Source organism: Lepidochelys kempii, chromosome 25 (assembly GCF_965140285.1).
Source record: "Lepidochelys kempii isolate rLepKem1 chromosome 25, rLepKem1.hap1, whole genome shotgun sequence".
NCBI classification, from domain to species: Eukaryota; Metazoa; Chordata; order Testudines; family Cheloniidae; genus Lepidochelys; species Lepidochelys kempii.
Window position 1 is genome coordinate 5,556,870 of NC_136404.1, and position 16,094 is coordinate 5,572,963.

General features: G+C 50.9%; 1 protein-coding gene across 4 annotated transcripts in view; it reads left to right on the forward strand.

The window, feature by feature from the left end:
* The window catches only part of TIMM44 (translocase of inner mitochondrial membrane 44), a 52,171-nt gene extending 46,147 nt beyond the window's left edge, over positions 1 to 6,024 (forward strand). For all 4 annotated transcript variants that reach the window (XM_073324470.2, XM_073324468.2, XM_073324469.2 and 1 more), the window contains one exon: positions 4,711 to 6,024. In XM_073324470.2, coding sequence (XP_073180571.1) covers positions 4,711 to 4,830 — 120 coding nt within the window. In that variant the 3' untranslated portion in view covers positions 4,831 to 6,024. The remainder of the gene's footprint in view (positions 1 to 4,710) is intronic.
* Positions 6,025 to 16,094: the final 10,070 nt, after the last annotated feature.

Consider the following 16,094-nt stretch of genomic DNA (forward strand, 5'->3'; position numbering starts at 1 on the left):
GGTAGGAACCTTAGCAGCCCTCTTAAAAAGTGCTCAGAATGTGGAAGGTGTAGTGAGCTGGTGTACAGCTAATGGGATTTGAGTCTTTATAGTGGGAAATGGTGATTGGGTTCAGTAAATTACACTTCAATCCCAGGTGAAATCATAGAACCAAATCATGAAATAGCAGAGCATCCAGATGCATCTAGCACAGTGGGTCCCTGTCCCTGGGCACACCTGCTCCCTTCCTGTGCCTGGCCTGGCTCAGCCACTCAGAGCTCTGTCCTTGTCAGATGCAGGGGGTGGCAGGTACACTGCCTGAGATTGTTGTGCTGGTGCATTTGAAATGACAAGGGATCCTGGGCAGCAGTTGAGAGAAGCAAAGGGTGGGATTAGGGGTTAGAGAAGGTTGTGAAACCTGGGGAGATGAGTTCCATGGTCAGCACACTGCCGGGAGGATTACACATCATCACTCACAGCTTGCAGCTTGATTCTATTACTTTAAAGTCTAATGACAGACCTGCTAGACAAAGGGAATTTAGTGGGTGGAAAGTTCCAGCAGTGGCTCAAGCCAAATTGGAAATAAGCAGGGCTGTTACTATCTGTCCAGGATTCAGCGCAGAGAGAAACAGCAGCTGCTACCTTTACAGATCTCCCTACTTGGGACTGTCATCTTGCTGTGGGGTTTGAACAATCAATCTCACTTTACCGTCACATACATTCTGTCACTTCATGGCTCAAATGTAGGACCTTTCTGAGCAAAAAAGATAATTTCACATGTTAAAAACCTTTTGGGAAAAACAACAGGGATAGAAGTAAAAACAGTAACCTCCCTCCACCCCCATCCCACATTAGGGTCAGCCTTACGCAACATGCCTCAGTTAATCAGCTAATCATTTCTTAATGTGGCTGCTTTACATAGATACCAGAACTTCATACGCTTGGTCTGTTCTTCATGCACTTGTCTTTTGTGTGCACCTGGGTTGTCTTGGATCAGCTGTTTCTGATGTTTCTGGACTGCGTGGAAGTGTCTGGTAGGGGAGTTTCATGTGACCCTTCATGAGAGAGAAACCATAAGGAAAGAGTAACTATGAATAATAACGGCAGCTGGTTGGGGCCCTGTAGGGCCATCTGAAAGGAGCAGTGAAAGCCCATTGCTTAAGTAGGAGAATGGTGCCTGGCTAGGAGGTGCTGTGAGCACCTGGGAGGAGGGAGAGATGAAAAGGGAGCAGCAGCTGTTCTGACTGCTGCGCCACACACGTGCTCTCAGCTACCTGTGGTGGGAGCTCCATACTGCAGCTGTAAGTAATATCTAGCTCTCACCATTTGGTCTCGAAGCGCTTTGCAAAGGATGTCAGTATCATTATTCCCATTTTTAAGATGTGGGAAACTGAGGTACCGAGGAGGGGGAACGACAAATCAGGGCACAGTAGGACCTTCATTTCCAAGTTGGGCTGTTCCCTGTTTTTATATTTAATTTGTTTATTTTTATGTTTTGAATGCATGCTTTCTTGCCTTTCTCTGTCCTTGACGAGAGGGACCTCTGGATGTGAGGAGCCCAGAAGTACTGGACACTTGGGCAGAAATTAGCAAAATGGAATTGAAATGGGAGAAGTGAAAATCAATAAATTGCAAGAGGGGTGGAGAATAATCTCAAACCCAGGGAGTTTAGGTTCTGGATCCACTGTAATTGTACTAAGGTTCTGGCTCAAACCAGGTAAACTGTTCTCCTCGCCTCATGCTAGACACTGCACATGGCACAGTCCTGTGTTGGGACCTCTGAAAGCTACTCTGGGGATGCCTGACTGACCATGCCCTGTCCTGGAATCTGTGTGTGAATCACTTCTTGCAGTGGTTTCATTTGTCCGTGTAAACTCTAGGAAGTGTCACTGTCATTCACTTAAGCACTGTCCTGCGGATATGTTCTGTCAGGCTCGTTTTGGGAGTTAATGACACATGGGTTTAAGAGCTTGTGAAATTTTCTGAAAATCCCTGGGGGCTGAGTGGCAGGCTCTCCAGACGGCTCTCGCTGTGCCTGGGCAATGTTTAAGTAGTTTAATGATGTGGAATAGGTGACGCTGCAAGGAGCCTGGAGCTGGGCAGTTTCCAGGAGCCTTCCATTAAAATTAATACGTGTTTAATAAATAATGGCTTTTCTCAGCCATTCTCCTGAGCCCAGACTGTAGGTTTACAGAAAAAAGGACTAATTTTAATGATGGGCCCATCTGGCCTGATTTGCAGCCTGTCATATTGACTGTAGGGAGAAGAGGTCTATTTAGTGATTTCTCACATGAAATTAGCCCATTGGTAAAAGATGGGTATGGATGGGATAATTATTAAAGGGGATATCAATGTCTGGTTCCTTGAGAACAGCAATACATCAGGGGGATACATTAAAATGCTGTAAAGGAAATGAAACTTTAGTTTAATCCAGTGTCAGCTGCAGGCTGGCTGGGAGCCATGATTCAGTTTTACTGTTGCGCTTCTCCTGCAGCGCCTTGGAGTCAAGAGCAAATGACCTCCTAGGTAACAGGGAGCCTCGCGTTGTAAACTCGCTAAATAGAAATCATGTGCTGGTTCCTGCTGCAGCATTGCCTGTTTGCGCTCACCCACTGCAGCGCTGCAGACTCACCCTCAGTGGGATGCGTAGGAGGTCTGAGAAGATATGATTATGCTAGTTGCTCTAGCAAATACACCACTTTAAAAAGAGAGCAGGGGACAGATGCCTATAGAGTTTTGCACAGTTGATCTGGGGAAATAGGCCTTTAACCATCCAGCAAAGCATTCTTGAAAGGTCCAAGAAATCCTCTTTAAAATTAATCCTGAGAGGTTGTGGTACAGGATGCTATGCCTGTCACAGCATCCCATGGGAATAAGGGACAAATTTTAATCTTAAATGCATAACTAGAGTTTAGAAATTCACTTCTGGGAGTCCACAGATGTTTGCAGTCCCAGTTTCTTTGAATATATGCAGCAACATCCACTGCATATCCAAGTTTAGGATGTAGCTCTATTAATAAAAATGTAAAATCAGTCACCCAGAACTCCCACAGTGCAGGTAACAGGTTGTTTTCTTTGTTCCGTGATGTCTCATTCCCCAGTAAGAGAGCCATCTTCCCTGTGTTTTGATGTCACAGGATCCCTGTAGTTGTCTGCCACACTTCCAATAAAACAACCTATTTTTCAGGAGCCTAAACCTTTCCAGATCACAGCTTTGGTGCCAATTTTCTCCTTTCTTAGTTTGCCTCTTTCATTACAGAATGTAATGAAATGGAGTTTGACCGTCACAAATAGGTAGAAAATGCAAATTAAGGTTTCAGTGGCAATTAACTCAGCCCCATTACCCATCTTACATGTTTATACACTTAACAGCATAGATTTCTTCAGGAAAATACTACAGTAGAACCTCAGAGTCATGAACACCAGAGTTACGAACTGACCAGTCAACCACACACCTCATTTGGAACCGGAAGTATGCAATCAGACATCAGCAGAGACTAACCCCCCCGCCCCAATACAGTATAGTACGGAGTTAAATGTAAACTGCAAACAAAATAAAAGGGAAGCAGCATTTTTCTTCTGCATAGTAAAGTTTCAAAGCTGTATTAAGTCAATGTTCGATTGTAAACTTTTGAAAGAACCATAACATTTTCTTTAGAATTATGAGTGTTTCAGAGTTACAAACAACCTCCATTCCCGAGGTGTTCATAACTCTGCAGTTCTACTGTATACGTATTGACCCAGGATAACAGGACTAGAGTGAGTACTACATGTGTGCAGGGCTTTGACCTGGATGGAAATGTAATGGTTGCATTTCCTGCAGTTTTGTGACTTTTCATCGTGCAGGTTAAAGTTTTATTAAGAGGTTTTTGTATTGTATTTCCTCAGTTACTAAAGAGAGAAGGAAGGGCGGGCAAGGGAGACGTGGGGAAAAGATAAAAGGCTAAAAAATGACAGAAGAGCAGGGCAAACATGCTTCCAAATGGGCACCAGCCAGCCCAAGGGTGTTGGAGATTGTGTACTTAGGTGTTTGCATGCACACAAGTCCATATTCAAATTCTCTCAGCTTTATGAAATCAGAGGTACTAACTGCAGGAGATTCCATGTAGAGTTCAGCTGCTCCTCGGTTATCTGTGTTAAACTGGTTGTCAGAACAGGCAAATGTGTGTGTGTTCTTGTTGCCGTATAACTCAAATGGCTACCTGGCCCAAATTTTCAAGCATCATAACCCTTTGGGGCAAAAGCTAAGTAGGGAAAATTCAGCCCAAAAGGTTAAGTTTTTGAAACACTGCGCAAGAGAAAGTGAGCTTATGATATATGGCATTTTGGTAACCTTAACTAAAGTAGATAAAAAAAGAAAAAAGATAAAAACAAAATGAGTGTAGGACTTGTATAGCAGTGATGTTGTTCTGTGTGTGTAGGGGGGACTCCTAGCCTGGCAGCGGTGCCGTGTTCTCTGTGAGGGGTTGGGTGATTCGTAGCCCACAGCGGTGCCGTGTTCTCTGTGAGGGGTTGGGTGATTCGTAGCCCACAGCGGTGCTGTGTTCTCTGTGAGGGGTTGGGTGATTCGTAGCCCACAGCGGTGCTGTGTTCTCTGTGAGGGGTTGGGTGATTCGTAGCCCACAGCGGTGCTGTGTTCTCTGTGAGGGGTTGGGTGATTCGTAGCCCACAGTGGTGCTGTGTTCTCTGCAGTGTGTAGTTTCAATTCTAACAAGTGAATTTTTGTTTCAGGACAAAGTTCTGCGGATGCTGTATGTGTGGGCGCTGTGCAGAGACCAGGATGAACTCAACCCGTATGCTGCCTGGAGGTTATTGGACATTTCTGCTTCAAGCACTGAGCAGATCCTCTAAGAATGCCATCCAAGAGCTTCCTCTACCTCTCACTTGCACCAGTGCCATGTCTGAACTTGTACCAACCTACAGTGTAAGGAGGGAGCTGTGGGGAACAGTCTGTGTTGGTTCCTTTTCAGAAGAGGCAGCTATTGGGTGTGCCATCACTTCAGCAGTCCCTGATGTGACCTGCCTGGGACCAACATGGCTGCCCTGGGCACGGCGCTAGCTTTACACTGTAAGAATGTGCAGTAGATTTAAGTGTGACTGATTTAAGACACTAGCAGCTGCTGTCGGTTCCTTTTTAAATCTTAGCTGGAGGAGGCTGGCCTCTTTCCTCCCCATGTTCCCTCGTGCTTCCTGACATGGACCCAGGTGGGTACTGGGCAGTAGCAAAGTGACGTGTATTGTTTGCAATGTCAGCATCTATAGTAACCCAAAAGTAGCCTCTCCAGGTCCCTGAAAGGCTCTCAAAGTTCTTTCAGGACATGCCAGTGTCAGCTGCTCTCTTACTAGGTTGCACCAATAAGCCTTCTGTTGATACAGTGTCATGCACTTTACCAAACCAAATGCAACCATGCCTTCACACATGCACCTTCCGCAGAGTCCTGCGGGGCCATATCAACACAGGGCCAGGCAGGCTTGCAGACTTGGCTGTAGCAGTGAGGCGTGCTCCCAGCGGTGTTACACGCAGTTCTCTTCTGATGCAGGTGGGACTCACTGCTTAGAGAGTCTTTGTGTTTGAATCTCCCCAGATCCAGGGGTAGTCACATGAGCTGTTCTTGCCTGGGCAGAGTGCCAGTGGTGACTGAGAAAGGGGCAGAGCTGGAGAATACTGACCAGGGACAAGAGAGATGGACACAAGCAGTTGGCATTATCTGCTGTAGATGCAACAGAGAGAGCAAATAAGGTGCAAAATCAACTTGGGCCATAGCACCCCCACCACCACACCCAGTTATTTATTGCTAAGACTGAGTGCAGAGGGTATGATTCACTTACCTACTCTATATAAATTGAAGGGTACAATCTCCTGCCGCAGGTGGAGGTGCACACCTGGCCTCTCACTGGGACCTGTGTGATGACTGCAGAGCTTGGAGGAGGTTTACTGGCACAGAATCCAAACTGGTGCTGGGTAAATGGAGGTTTAGCTGAGATGTTCTCGTGTTCATAGATTCTTCTGCTGCCTCCTTCAATAAAGAGTGAAGATTCTTGTAAGGGTGTGACTTATTTGGGTAGAGGATAACTTACCCAATAAGGGATTCAAAGGAATGTTGAGTCTGGGTTTTTCTGATTCTCCATGCGCACAAAGCAGAAGAGCTGTTTTTTGCTTTGTAATTAAAGAAAATCATTCTGCCTGTTGCTCCTCCTCTCCCCCCTCCACCCCCCGGTGAGTATCCAGAGCAGTTCTTTTGGTGAATCTAAATGGAATCAAATGTCTAGCCCAGCCGTCATTATCATTCCTGTAGCAGCTGTTACAGACAGTCTGATGTATGCGGCAAGTTCAACAGCACCCATTATCTTGCACAACTCTGCCATACCGGAGTCTCCCGCTCCCAGGACCGGGGAAATGTGTGTGCTTTACTGGCCATGGATGTGCTCTCAGTCCAGCCGGTTCCACCCCGGTGCTCTTACCAGTGGAGTCATTTGAGTTTTTTTTAAATTGTCTTGAATTTATGTATCGGTGCCTAATATCTGAACAAATTAATTTCATACTGCAGAACACAGTAATGGGCCAGGTGAGTCCCTCTGTCTGACCAGCTCCAGCAGTGAGAGGGCAGCTGGTGGGCTTAGGTCTTGTTCAGTGTTTGAGGAAGGAGGTGATGCTGTGAAAGATCACTTTCATCAGCAAACTGATGGGAACTCACTCACATCTCAGCCACGGGGCTGGGCCCTGCGTGGAAATGCTGCTTTATTCACTGCTGGGAGTGCAGAGGTGAGGCAGATGTTGTCTTTTAGCACTGGCACAGCTGTGAGAACAGCTCAGAGAAATCTGATTGCCTGGTTCATGCACAAATTCTGGGCCTGAGCCCCCCCAAAATCAGAATCAGCTTCCCCCACTTCCTGTTGGAGGGTGATCAGTAATCTGCCAGGGGACCCTAGCAATCTGCTCTGCATGGGGCCTGGGTTTTAATCGCCTGCAAAGCAGAGGATTTGCCCGCATTGCCATGTGACAACAGCATACCTCAGTGTTTGTTCTGGACGTGGTGCTGTGCTCTTCCAGTGACACAGACATAGCACATGCTTTAGTCAGCCAATCACGGCTTGAATTTACAATACCAAACCTGAGGACCTGGCGTAGTCTGTAACCAATCTAGAGAATTAAAACTACCCAGCCCTGAATTACATAGCTGCCTGAGGTGAGCACTGTCTGCCTGGGGATTTGGCTGTTGGGAAAAGACTGAATTCCCTTGAGAAATGTTGCACGTTCCTTGCTCGGCTTGACCCATGAGCCTCTCCCTTGACGTAACCAGCATGGGTGGAGAGCAAGCCTATGGCTGCCTGCCGGGGGCTTGCACAGAAGGCTGGACCCTAACTCCATCACCATTACTCAGTGCCTCAGCCAGCGTAACAGAGGGACGCTGCGAAGGGAACCCATTTGTCCTGAGTACTGGGCTTCTGTGTTTAATTGAGGGAAAACCCCTGCCTCACAGGCCAGCGCTGGCGCACACTGGATGCTGCTCTTGTGGGCTCACAAGCTCCTGTTCTGCAGTCTTTCTGGGGGTTGTTTAAAGCCACTCAGAGAAGCACCTTCCCATGGGAGCCAGGCTCCCGCTCTCCCCTACTGAGCGGCTGCCTGCGCGTTCTTGCTCTCCCATGTCTTGCAGTGTGCTCATCTCTAGGCAAGTAGTTCCCAAAATAAAACCAGACAACCCCCAAGTAAGCCCCTAACGTCAGAAACACCACGGGCCCATCCTGGCTGTGCTCTAACGCGGGCTTCGCTAGGCTGCTGGGAGGCAGCAGCTCTGCAGGGTGGCCAGGGCCATTATCAGGCCTCAGGAGGTTGGGTGCTCTCAGCACTTTGGGACCAAAACCGTCTTGGGCTCTGAAGATCAAGGCCAAAGTCTTGAGCTGCCACCGGCATGCTGCTCTATGCCCTCCCTTGAATCAACAGCAGGACCAAAGCATTTGGTCCTGGACAATGACTGTTCACGGGGGGTATGTCCATACAGCAACCAGACATGAGCTGACGCGGGCTCGCGGAGCTCCGGGTACAGGGCTGTTTCATCACTGTGTAGACTGCCCAGCTCAAGCTCTAGGACCCTCCCACCCCGCAGGGTCCTAGAGCCTGGGCTACAGCCCAAGCAGGGCAGTCGACAGAGTGAAAGAGCCCTGCAGCCCAAGTCAGCTGGTGTCTCTTTGCCATGTAGACATGGCCGGGGCCCTGCTCTGACTCAGGGCAAACCAGCCCAGGCAGCTAGGAGATGACTGTGCGCTTTCTTACTGGGAAGAAAATGTCAGTAAAACATCTCAGAATTCTCCAGATGAATCAAATGCTGAAGCAATTCCCTGGCTGCATTTTGTTCCGTTCGTTCTCTTTAATATTGGGGGGGACGACAGGGCGTTCACACAGGCAGTCACTCCGTGCTTTGTTTCCCTACAACCACCTTTGTGCTTTTTTCCTGTGCTACCCCTTTACGAGTGTAAAAATCCCTACAGTCCTGAGCCAGCTGCCTTCATCAAATCAGAGAAATGTCATGCTGGGAAGGGAGCTCGAGAGGTCTTCAAATCTAGCCCCGAAGCAGGACCAAGTAACCCTAGACCATCCCTGGCAGGTGTTTGTCCAAGCTGCTTTCAAAAACCTCCGATAATGGGGATTCCACAAGCTCCCTGGGAAGCAGACTCCGGAGCTTAACTGCCCTGAGAGTTTTTCCCTAATATCTCACCGAAATCTCCCTTGCTGCGATTAAGCCCCTTACTTCTTGTCCTACCATCAGAGGATGTGAAAGAATGACTACCTGCCATCAAAACAGCCCTTAACGTATTTGTAAACTGTTACCAAGTTGTCCTTCAGTCGTCTTTTCTCAAGACTAAACATGCCCAGGTTTGTAACCTTTTCTCATAGCTCAGGTTTCCTAAACCTTTTATCATTTTTCTTGCTCTCCTCTGGACTCTCTTCAGTTTGTTCACATCTCTTCTAACTTGAGGCATCCAGAACTGGACACAGTACTACAGCTGAGGCCTCACCAGGGCCAAGTACAGCTGTACAAATACCTCCTGCATCTTACATACGACACTCCTGTTAACGCCCCCGAGAATATTAGCTTTTCTCCCAACTACACTGGATTCAGATCTCTCCTTAAAGCTCTACTCTGCCATGGTGCCTATGGACCACGCCAGCGGCTGGGGCGCTGTGACCAGGGCATCTTATAATCAATCGTTTCACTGTTAGCCTGTGTTTCCCGCCTCTGTCTTACAGACATCTACTGTGTCTCATCTTAGAAGGGAAATCTCTGAGGGCAGGGACTGCCTTGGGTATGGGTGTGTACAGTGCCTAGCACCCTGGGGTCCTGATCGCTGCTGCAGCTCACTAGCTACTCTCCCAATAAGTGACAGAGGACTTGTCTACACTTGAAACACTGCAGCAGTGCGGCTGTAGTGATCTCGTGAAGACGTTACCTGCACCGTTGGGAGGGGTTCTCCTGTCACTGTAGGTGCTCCACCTCCCCGAGAGGCAGTAGCTAGATTGACAGGAGAATTCTCCTTGGCGCTGGCAGTTAGGTTGGTTTAACTCTGCCACTCAGGGCTGTGAATTTTTCAGACCCCTTAGACCTAGTTATATCAGCCTAATTTCCTAGTGGAGGCGAGAGCCAGCTGTGCTGAGGCCAGGCTCCCGCCATCTCTCCTGCTGCACCTGTCCCACTCTGGATCCAGGCTGAGAAAGTGGCAGGAGCAGGGGCCTGGCCTCTGGCTCCCATCTCAGTGCCTCCCTCGGGCCTGTTACAAGGGGGAGGCTCCCCCTCCCTGCCCCTCGAGCATTTAAATCCAGGCACTTCAGGGGCTGGGGAGGAAAGAAAATGCGCAATGGGCTGTACCCCCCACACTTGTTTAAAGGCCAGTCAGAGCAAAGATTCCTCCAGCTTCTTCTGGCTCGGGTCAGCGCGAACATCTTCAGGCCATGGTCAAGCCAGCTGAGGCCCTGCAGGAAGCTGGAGACAGACTCCTGGGCAGGTTCATCCAGGCCACGAACTGTGGGGGCTGTTGCCCAGAGCACCTTCCCCAGCAGCCTGTCCATTCCCTGCCCCATTTCACTAGCTGTCATTCACACCCAGCTCCCAGAGCACCCCAGGAGGCTCCCAGGCTCTCGGGGGAGGTGCAGAGCCCAGTGCATGCCCATGGCCTCTGCAGCCAGGCTGGGGCTGGGTTAGTGCTTAATTCATTTCAGGGCTTTCTGTCTTGACTGGGTGCCATCCACCTGCCTTCTGGTCGTTTGGCTGGGAGCTGGAGGCCACATTCCGGCCTGGCAGGATTCAGCTGCTCTACAGATGGGCCCGAAGCCGGCCAGCCGGTGCGTGCAGCAAACATGACACAGCGAGACTGCTGGCAACGTGCTTGTGCCAATTCGGAAAGCTACTCGCTCAGTGCCAAGCCAAGCGGTGGCTCCTCGGGGTCAGGCCCCAGGAAGGGGTGTGTTTGTAATGGCGAGAGCTACCTGAACATGCCCGATTCAGCGTGCGGCAGTGTGGGCTGGCTGGGCCCCGGGGAACCACTGCAAGCTGCGCCCCAGGCCTGGGACAGTCCTGCCGACCTGTGACCATCGCTGCGGCTGGGGCTCCACGGCTGCCAGGAGAGTCACTGGGGCTCCCGCTCTCGCTGGGGTTGGGGTGGAGCCGGGGAGGAACAGTGGTTCTGAGGACCAAACCCAAGAGCGGTAGGGGAGGGGCCACAGCAGCCCTCTCCTCCCATCAGGCCCCTGGCCCATCCCTGTCACCCCGCTGGCTCTAACGGAGGGTCTGGGACAGCTGGACGGCTCCTTGGCTAACCTGAGCTGGGTTCCCTGCTGGCAGGAGACACCCCGGCTGTCCCAGTGATGAGGGAGGGACTGGGGGACCCCCGGAGGCTGCTCACCCCCACCCCAGCCTTGTGCTCTTACTGCCCGTCATGGGGACGCCCTCGGGAAGCCCCAGCGGTTTTGCTTCTCCCGCTAGAAAGGGCCCTGCTGCCTCAGGACCCCACTTGCCCAGGGAGCTAATGGGGAACTCTAGCTCCCCAAGGAGATTTCTCACCAAGACTGGGGCCACCAAGGAGACCCCCGACACCTGGGGAGCTCCCAAGACCCCAGGCATTGCCATAGGGGGCATCCCTCCCCCCAGAGCGGGGTTAGAAAAGAACTGCCTTGAGCTGCCCTCACTAGCTCCCCAGCAGGAGCAGAGCATGAGGCAGCCTCAGAAGCCCTCACTCCCTCCAGAGCAGGGCTGGGACCAGCCATGGCTGCTGTTCTCCTCACGCATCCCTTGCAACGCCGGGTCCTTCGAGTGGCCTGGCAGCTCTGCTGGCTCTTCCTGCGGCTGCTGCTGCAGCAGCGATCCGGAGTGCCCCCCTCCGCCCCCCCCCCCCAAAACTGCATCAGTTGTATCAACCAGCAAACAGGAGCCTGTCACCTGGTCCCAGCTCCGCCGCAGCCCGATGCAGCAGTCCTGGGTGAGGCAGCACCAAGAAGGAAGCAGGGAGAGATAAGCAGCAGCCCCCACGCCCTGAAGCTGGGGGGGGGGCAGGAAAGGAGAGGGGACGTTTGGAACCCGGCCTCAGCTGAGCTCTCGCCCCTCCCAGCTCTGGGTGTCTCCATGGCTCACGGCCCCATGGAAGCCGCACCCCAGCCAGCAGGACGAAGGTTTACGCCTGGCCTTTGCCCTCCCTTGATCCAGGAGTCTGAGGGGACACCAGGTGCAGGGCAGGGGAGAACCAGCCCCAGGTGTGTCCTTCTCTAGGAGCCTGCAAAGGAAGTGCTGGGTGACACTCAGGCTAGGAGGGGGGGGGTGTGGGGGGGGGAATGTGCCTCTGCCATTGAAGGAGGCCCAGCCCCAGTGATTACCCTGAGTGTCGCCCAGTCCTAGAGCAGGGAGGAGCCCTGGCTGTGTGAGGTCGGAGCCTGGAGCTCAACTACTCCAGATTATTCAGATAAGATAGTCAGCCTACCTCCCTGGGTGGGCCCGGTCTGCGCAGCCCGCTGGCGGCCCCGCCGATTAGCGTCTCCCCAACCCTCCCTGCGCCTCCCGCCTGCCACAGTCAGCTGTTTCGTGGCATGCAGGAGGCTGGGAGAGAGGGGGGAGGATGCAGCATGCTCGGGGAAGGGGGCAGAACTGGGTTGGAAGAGGCGGGGTGCTGGGGACTTGGGGACTGTCACAGGAGGCCTGAAACCAAGACAAAGCCTAGAAAACAGGGATGCTCCTGTTCTGGTCTGGGGACCTGGGATCAAGAGCAGGTCACACTCCCTCATCCAGTGACACTCACACCGCAGTGGTTCAGGAGTCTAATTAGCGATCAGCACGTTACCCAGAAAAGCCACTGTCCCATGAATTCATTGTTTCAGTTACTATTTATATCTATTCTCACAGCAAAGTGACTGACCAAGTATTATTATTTTAGCAACTACACTTGGTTAATAATATAGGAGAAGCATCCTGATTGGTTAATAGCTTAGATTGGTTAATCATTAAATCACACAGAGTTTTACTCTCACGTGTTGCAGAGAGCCGCAGGAGACACAGGAAAGAGCCACTTGTGGCTCCCGAGCCTCAGTCTGAGTATTGCTGCCCTAAGCACTGACTCATGCGGCTGAGAGGAGCTGATTCCACTCTCCCCACCCTATCGCCTAGCACAGGAAAAATGGTCAATGTGATGCTCAGGTTGTGGGTGTAACTGCTCCAAAGTCAGGAGCTGCTACAGTTACCAGAGTCTGTGCAACCTGAACTTGTGCAGGAAGAGGGGTTCTGGCACAGTGGGGCTGCCTCGGGGAGCACACTATCTGGGGCAGGCTGTAGTTTACCCCGAGTTACAGCAGTTAATGCAACAAACATACAAATAAAGAGTTCTGGACAAGATAAGCCCTCGAGCTTCAGCGGTTAGGCCAATCTCTAGCTATTAGGGGCTAGATTATCCCACATCTTCTTCTGCAGTGCTCCTGAATCATCTCTGAAGCCTCTGGTACCAGCCACTGGCAGAGATGGGACATTGAGCTAGCTGGGCCTCCGGTCTGATCCAGGTTAGTGATTCCCTGTTACACCATTTCTCAGGTAAGGCAGTAAAACACACATTTCTTTCCAAAACCTCAGGTCTGCTCATAGCCTCTTCTAATATTTTTCTCATTCTTCTGTACTTAGACAATTTATATGGTACCTTTTCTTCTCTATAAAGATATACTGGAGTGTTATGCCAATGAAATACATCTTTAAGTCAATACAATGTTAGGTACTTTAATAATGTTGTCGTCATGTTTGTTCTACACATTGAAAGAGGAGATTTATTTCCTTTCATGTACGATCCACCTGTGAACAGTATTTATTACTGCAGGATCTCACAAGCTGTTGCTCCAAAAAATGACCTTTTCACGTTCTGTCACCAGTGCAGTGTTTCATGATTTCGTGTTGCACATGACTCTCATGTAGAGTTTAGGGAGTGGCTATTTTTCATGAAACCAACCCTCAAACATACTTTAAAAAGCCAAATGCTATTTTCACCAAGTTCTGGATGCAATGTTATAAAACTTGGTTAATTTCACAATGCTATTTTGTCTGTATAGAGCTGATGCTTTTACTACACGAATTTGAACGTTTGCAATTTACTTGTTCTTGTCAAGTTAGAAATGTGTATATAACTGATTGAAATTGTATGTGTGTTGTCAGCTGTTAAGTATGTACATGTAGTTACTAGTATATATTTGTAGGGAAGCGCCAATGGCTGTGATATAGTCACTGAAAGAGGTGATTTGATTGTACACCCCCACCTAGACAAATTGGAGGATTGGGCCAAAAGAAATCTGATGAGGTTCAACAAGGACAAGTGCAGAGGACGGAAGAATCCCATGCACCGCTACAGACTAGGGACCGAATGGCTCGGCAGCAGTTCTGCAGAAAAGGACCTGGGGATTACAGTGGCTGAGAAACTGGATATCAGTCAGCAGTGTGCCCTTGTTGCCAAGAAGGCCAATGGCATACTGGGCTGTATTAGTAGGAGCATTGCCAGCAGATCGAGGGACGTGATTATTCCCCTCTATTCGCCACACCTGGAGTACTGTGTCCAGTTTTGGGCCCCACACTACAAGAAGGATGTAGAAAAATTGGAAAGTGTCCAGCAGAGGGCAACAAAAATGATTAGGGGGCTGGAGCACATGATTTATGAGGAGAAGCTGAGGGAACTGGGATTATTTAGTCTGCAGAAGAGAAGAATGAGGGGGGATTTGATAGCTGCTTTCAACTACCTGAAAGGGGGTTCCGAAGAGGATGGATCTAGACTGTTCTCAGTGGTAGCAGATGACAGAACAAGGAGCAATGGTCTCAAGTTGCAGTGGGGGAGGTTTAGGTTGGATATTAGGAAAACCTTTTTCACTAGGAGGGTGGTGAAGCACTGGAATGCGTTACCTAGATAGGTGGTGGAATCTCCTTCCTTTGAGGTTTTTAAGGTCAGGCTTGACAAAGCTCTGGCTGGGATGATTTAATTGGGGATTGGTCCTGCTTTGAGCAGGGGGTTGGACTAGATGACCTCCTGAGGTCCCTTCCAACCCTGATGTTCTATGATTCTGTGATGCAGATTCCTGCTGCTTTACTAACAGGTATTTATGACTGGTTATTGCAGGCGAATGCCCTGGAACATTAGTTCCTGTGGGGAAAGTTGGGTTCTGGAGCTGCCTGGGAACTGGCGAAGTCAGTGCAGTGTCTGCCCACTCCCTTGGAGCCATTTCCATCCCCGCCTCTCAGCCTTCACTCCCCAGATGTAGGGGCGTCACTGAGACTATGGGCTGATAGGGAGGAGCTAGGCGGGCTTGTTAGAGGGCCTCTCCCTAGATGCTGCCTTTCAGCTCTGAGGGGGTTACTGGACTTGGCAGCTGTGTTATAGACTCCAACGCCCATGGGCTGCCTTTGTGGGACCTTCCTAAGCAAGGCATGGTGTGTGCTGCACAGTGACGTGTCAGAAGACAGGCTAGCTATCTACCAGAGCTGTGTGTTTGGTGCGGGCCAGATTGTTACCGAGCCCAGGAACAAATGTGCATCGGATCCTTCTTATGGTGGTGCCCAATGGTGCTGCATTGTAGCCAATGGCACCCTCCCAGGGGGTCACTGGACCGGCTTTGGGGACCGGTGGGTGGAGAGGAATGTACAATGTGCTCACAGAGAGCACTAGAGGAGGCCCACCTGTGACTGAAGGATGTGTGGTCCAATGGCTAGGGCACGTGCCTGGGACTTGAGAGGTTCCAGTTCAGTTCCCTGCTCTGCCATGCATGTGACCTGCAGCTAATTACGTAGACCCAGATTGGCAAAGGTGTCCCAGTGCCTAACCTGTAGGCACCTCCAGGTGTGCTGCGATTCTCAGTGCTGGGCGGCACCTCGGCTCCCCAGACAATGAATGGGGCCAGACAGGTGTCCTGGCGTTCACAAATGCACCAGGCAAAGTGCTGCCTCAGCCAGCCAATGGGAGATGCTGAGGAGATGGGGGGGGTGCTGAGCCCTGCCTCTCTGGCTGAGGTAAGTGCCTAGATCCACTAGCTGGGCCAGGTGCCTTTGGCTCCTAAAGTGTTTCCTATGAGAAGGAGCTAGGCAGGTGCCTCCCTTCTCACAAAATGGCTGTTGGGGGGGCTGCCCACATTGTATCTTTTAGCCCAATGGTCAGAGCACTCACCTGCAATGTGGGAGACCCAGGTTCAATTCCCCCCCACCCCACCTGGGGGGCAGAATTTGAACAGGCTGCTTCCACCTCCCAGGTGAGCGCTCTAACCACTGAGCTATGGGACATTCTGAGGTGGTGGAGCCCCTCAGTCTCTCTTGGTGAAGCTGTTCCACTGCGGATAAACAGTTAGTCACTGGGCCAAAGAAAGAGAGGTAGGGCTGGTTCACCCATGGCAGCAATTCCGGGGGAGGGAAGGGAGCAGGAGGCAGGGAAGGTGATGGAGGCAGAAGCAGGGTGGGAGACAGAGGGCACTGGGGAAGAGCGGAGAGAAGGGTTGCTGACTCTCTCATGGTCGCTGGATCTGCCACTTTGCATCACTGTTTGCAGTGCCTTGTGCCCTCCTTGACACTCAAGGCCAGGGCCGGGTGCACAGAGGCAGCACCCTGCAGCCAGAACTGGCTCTGGTT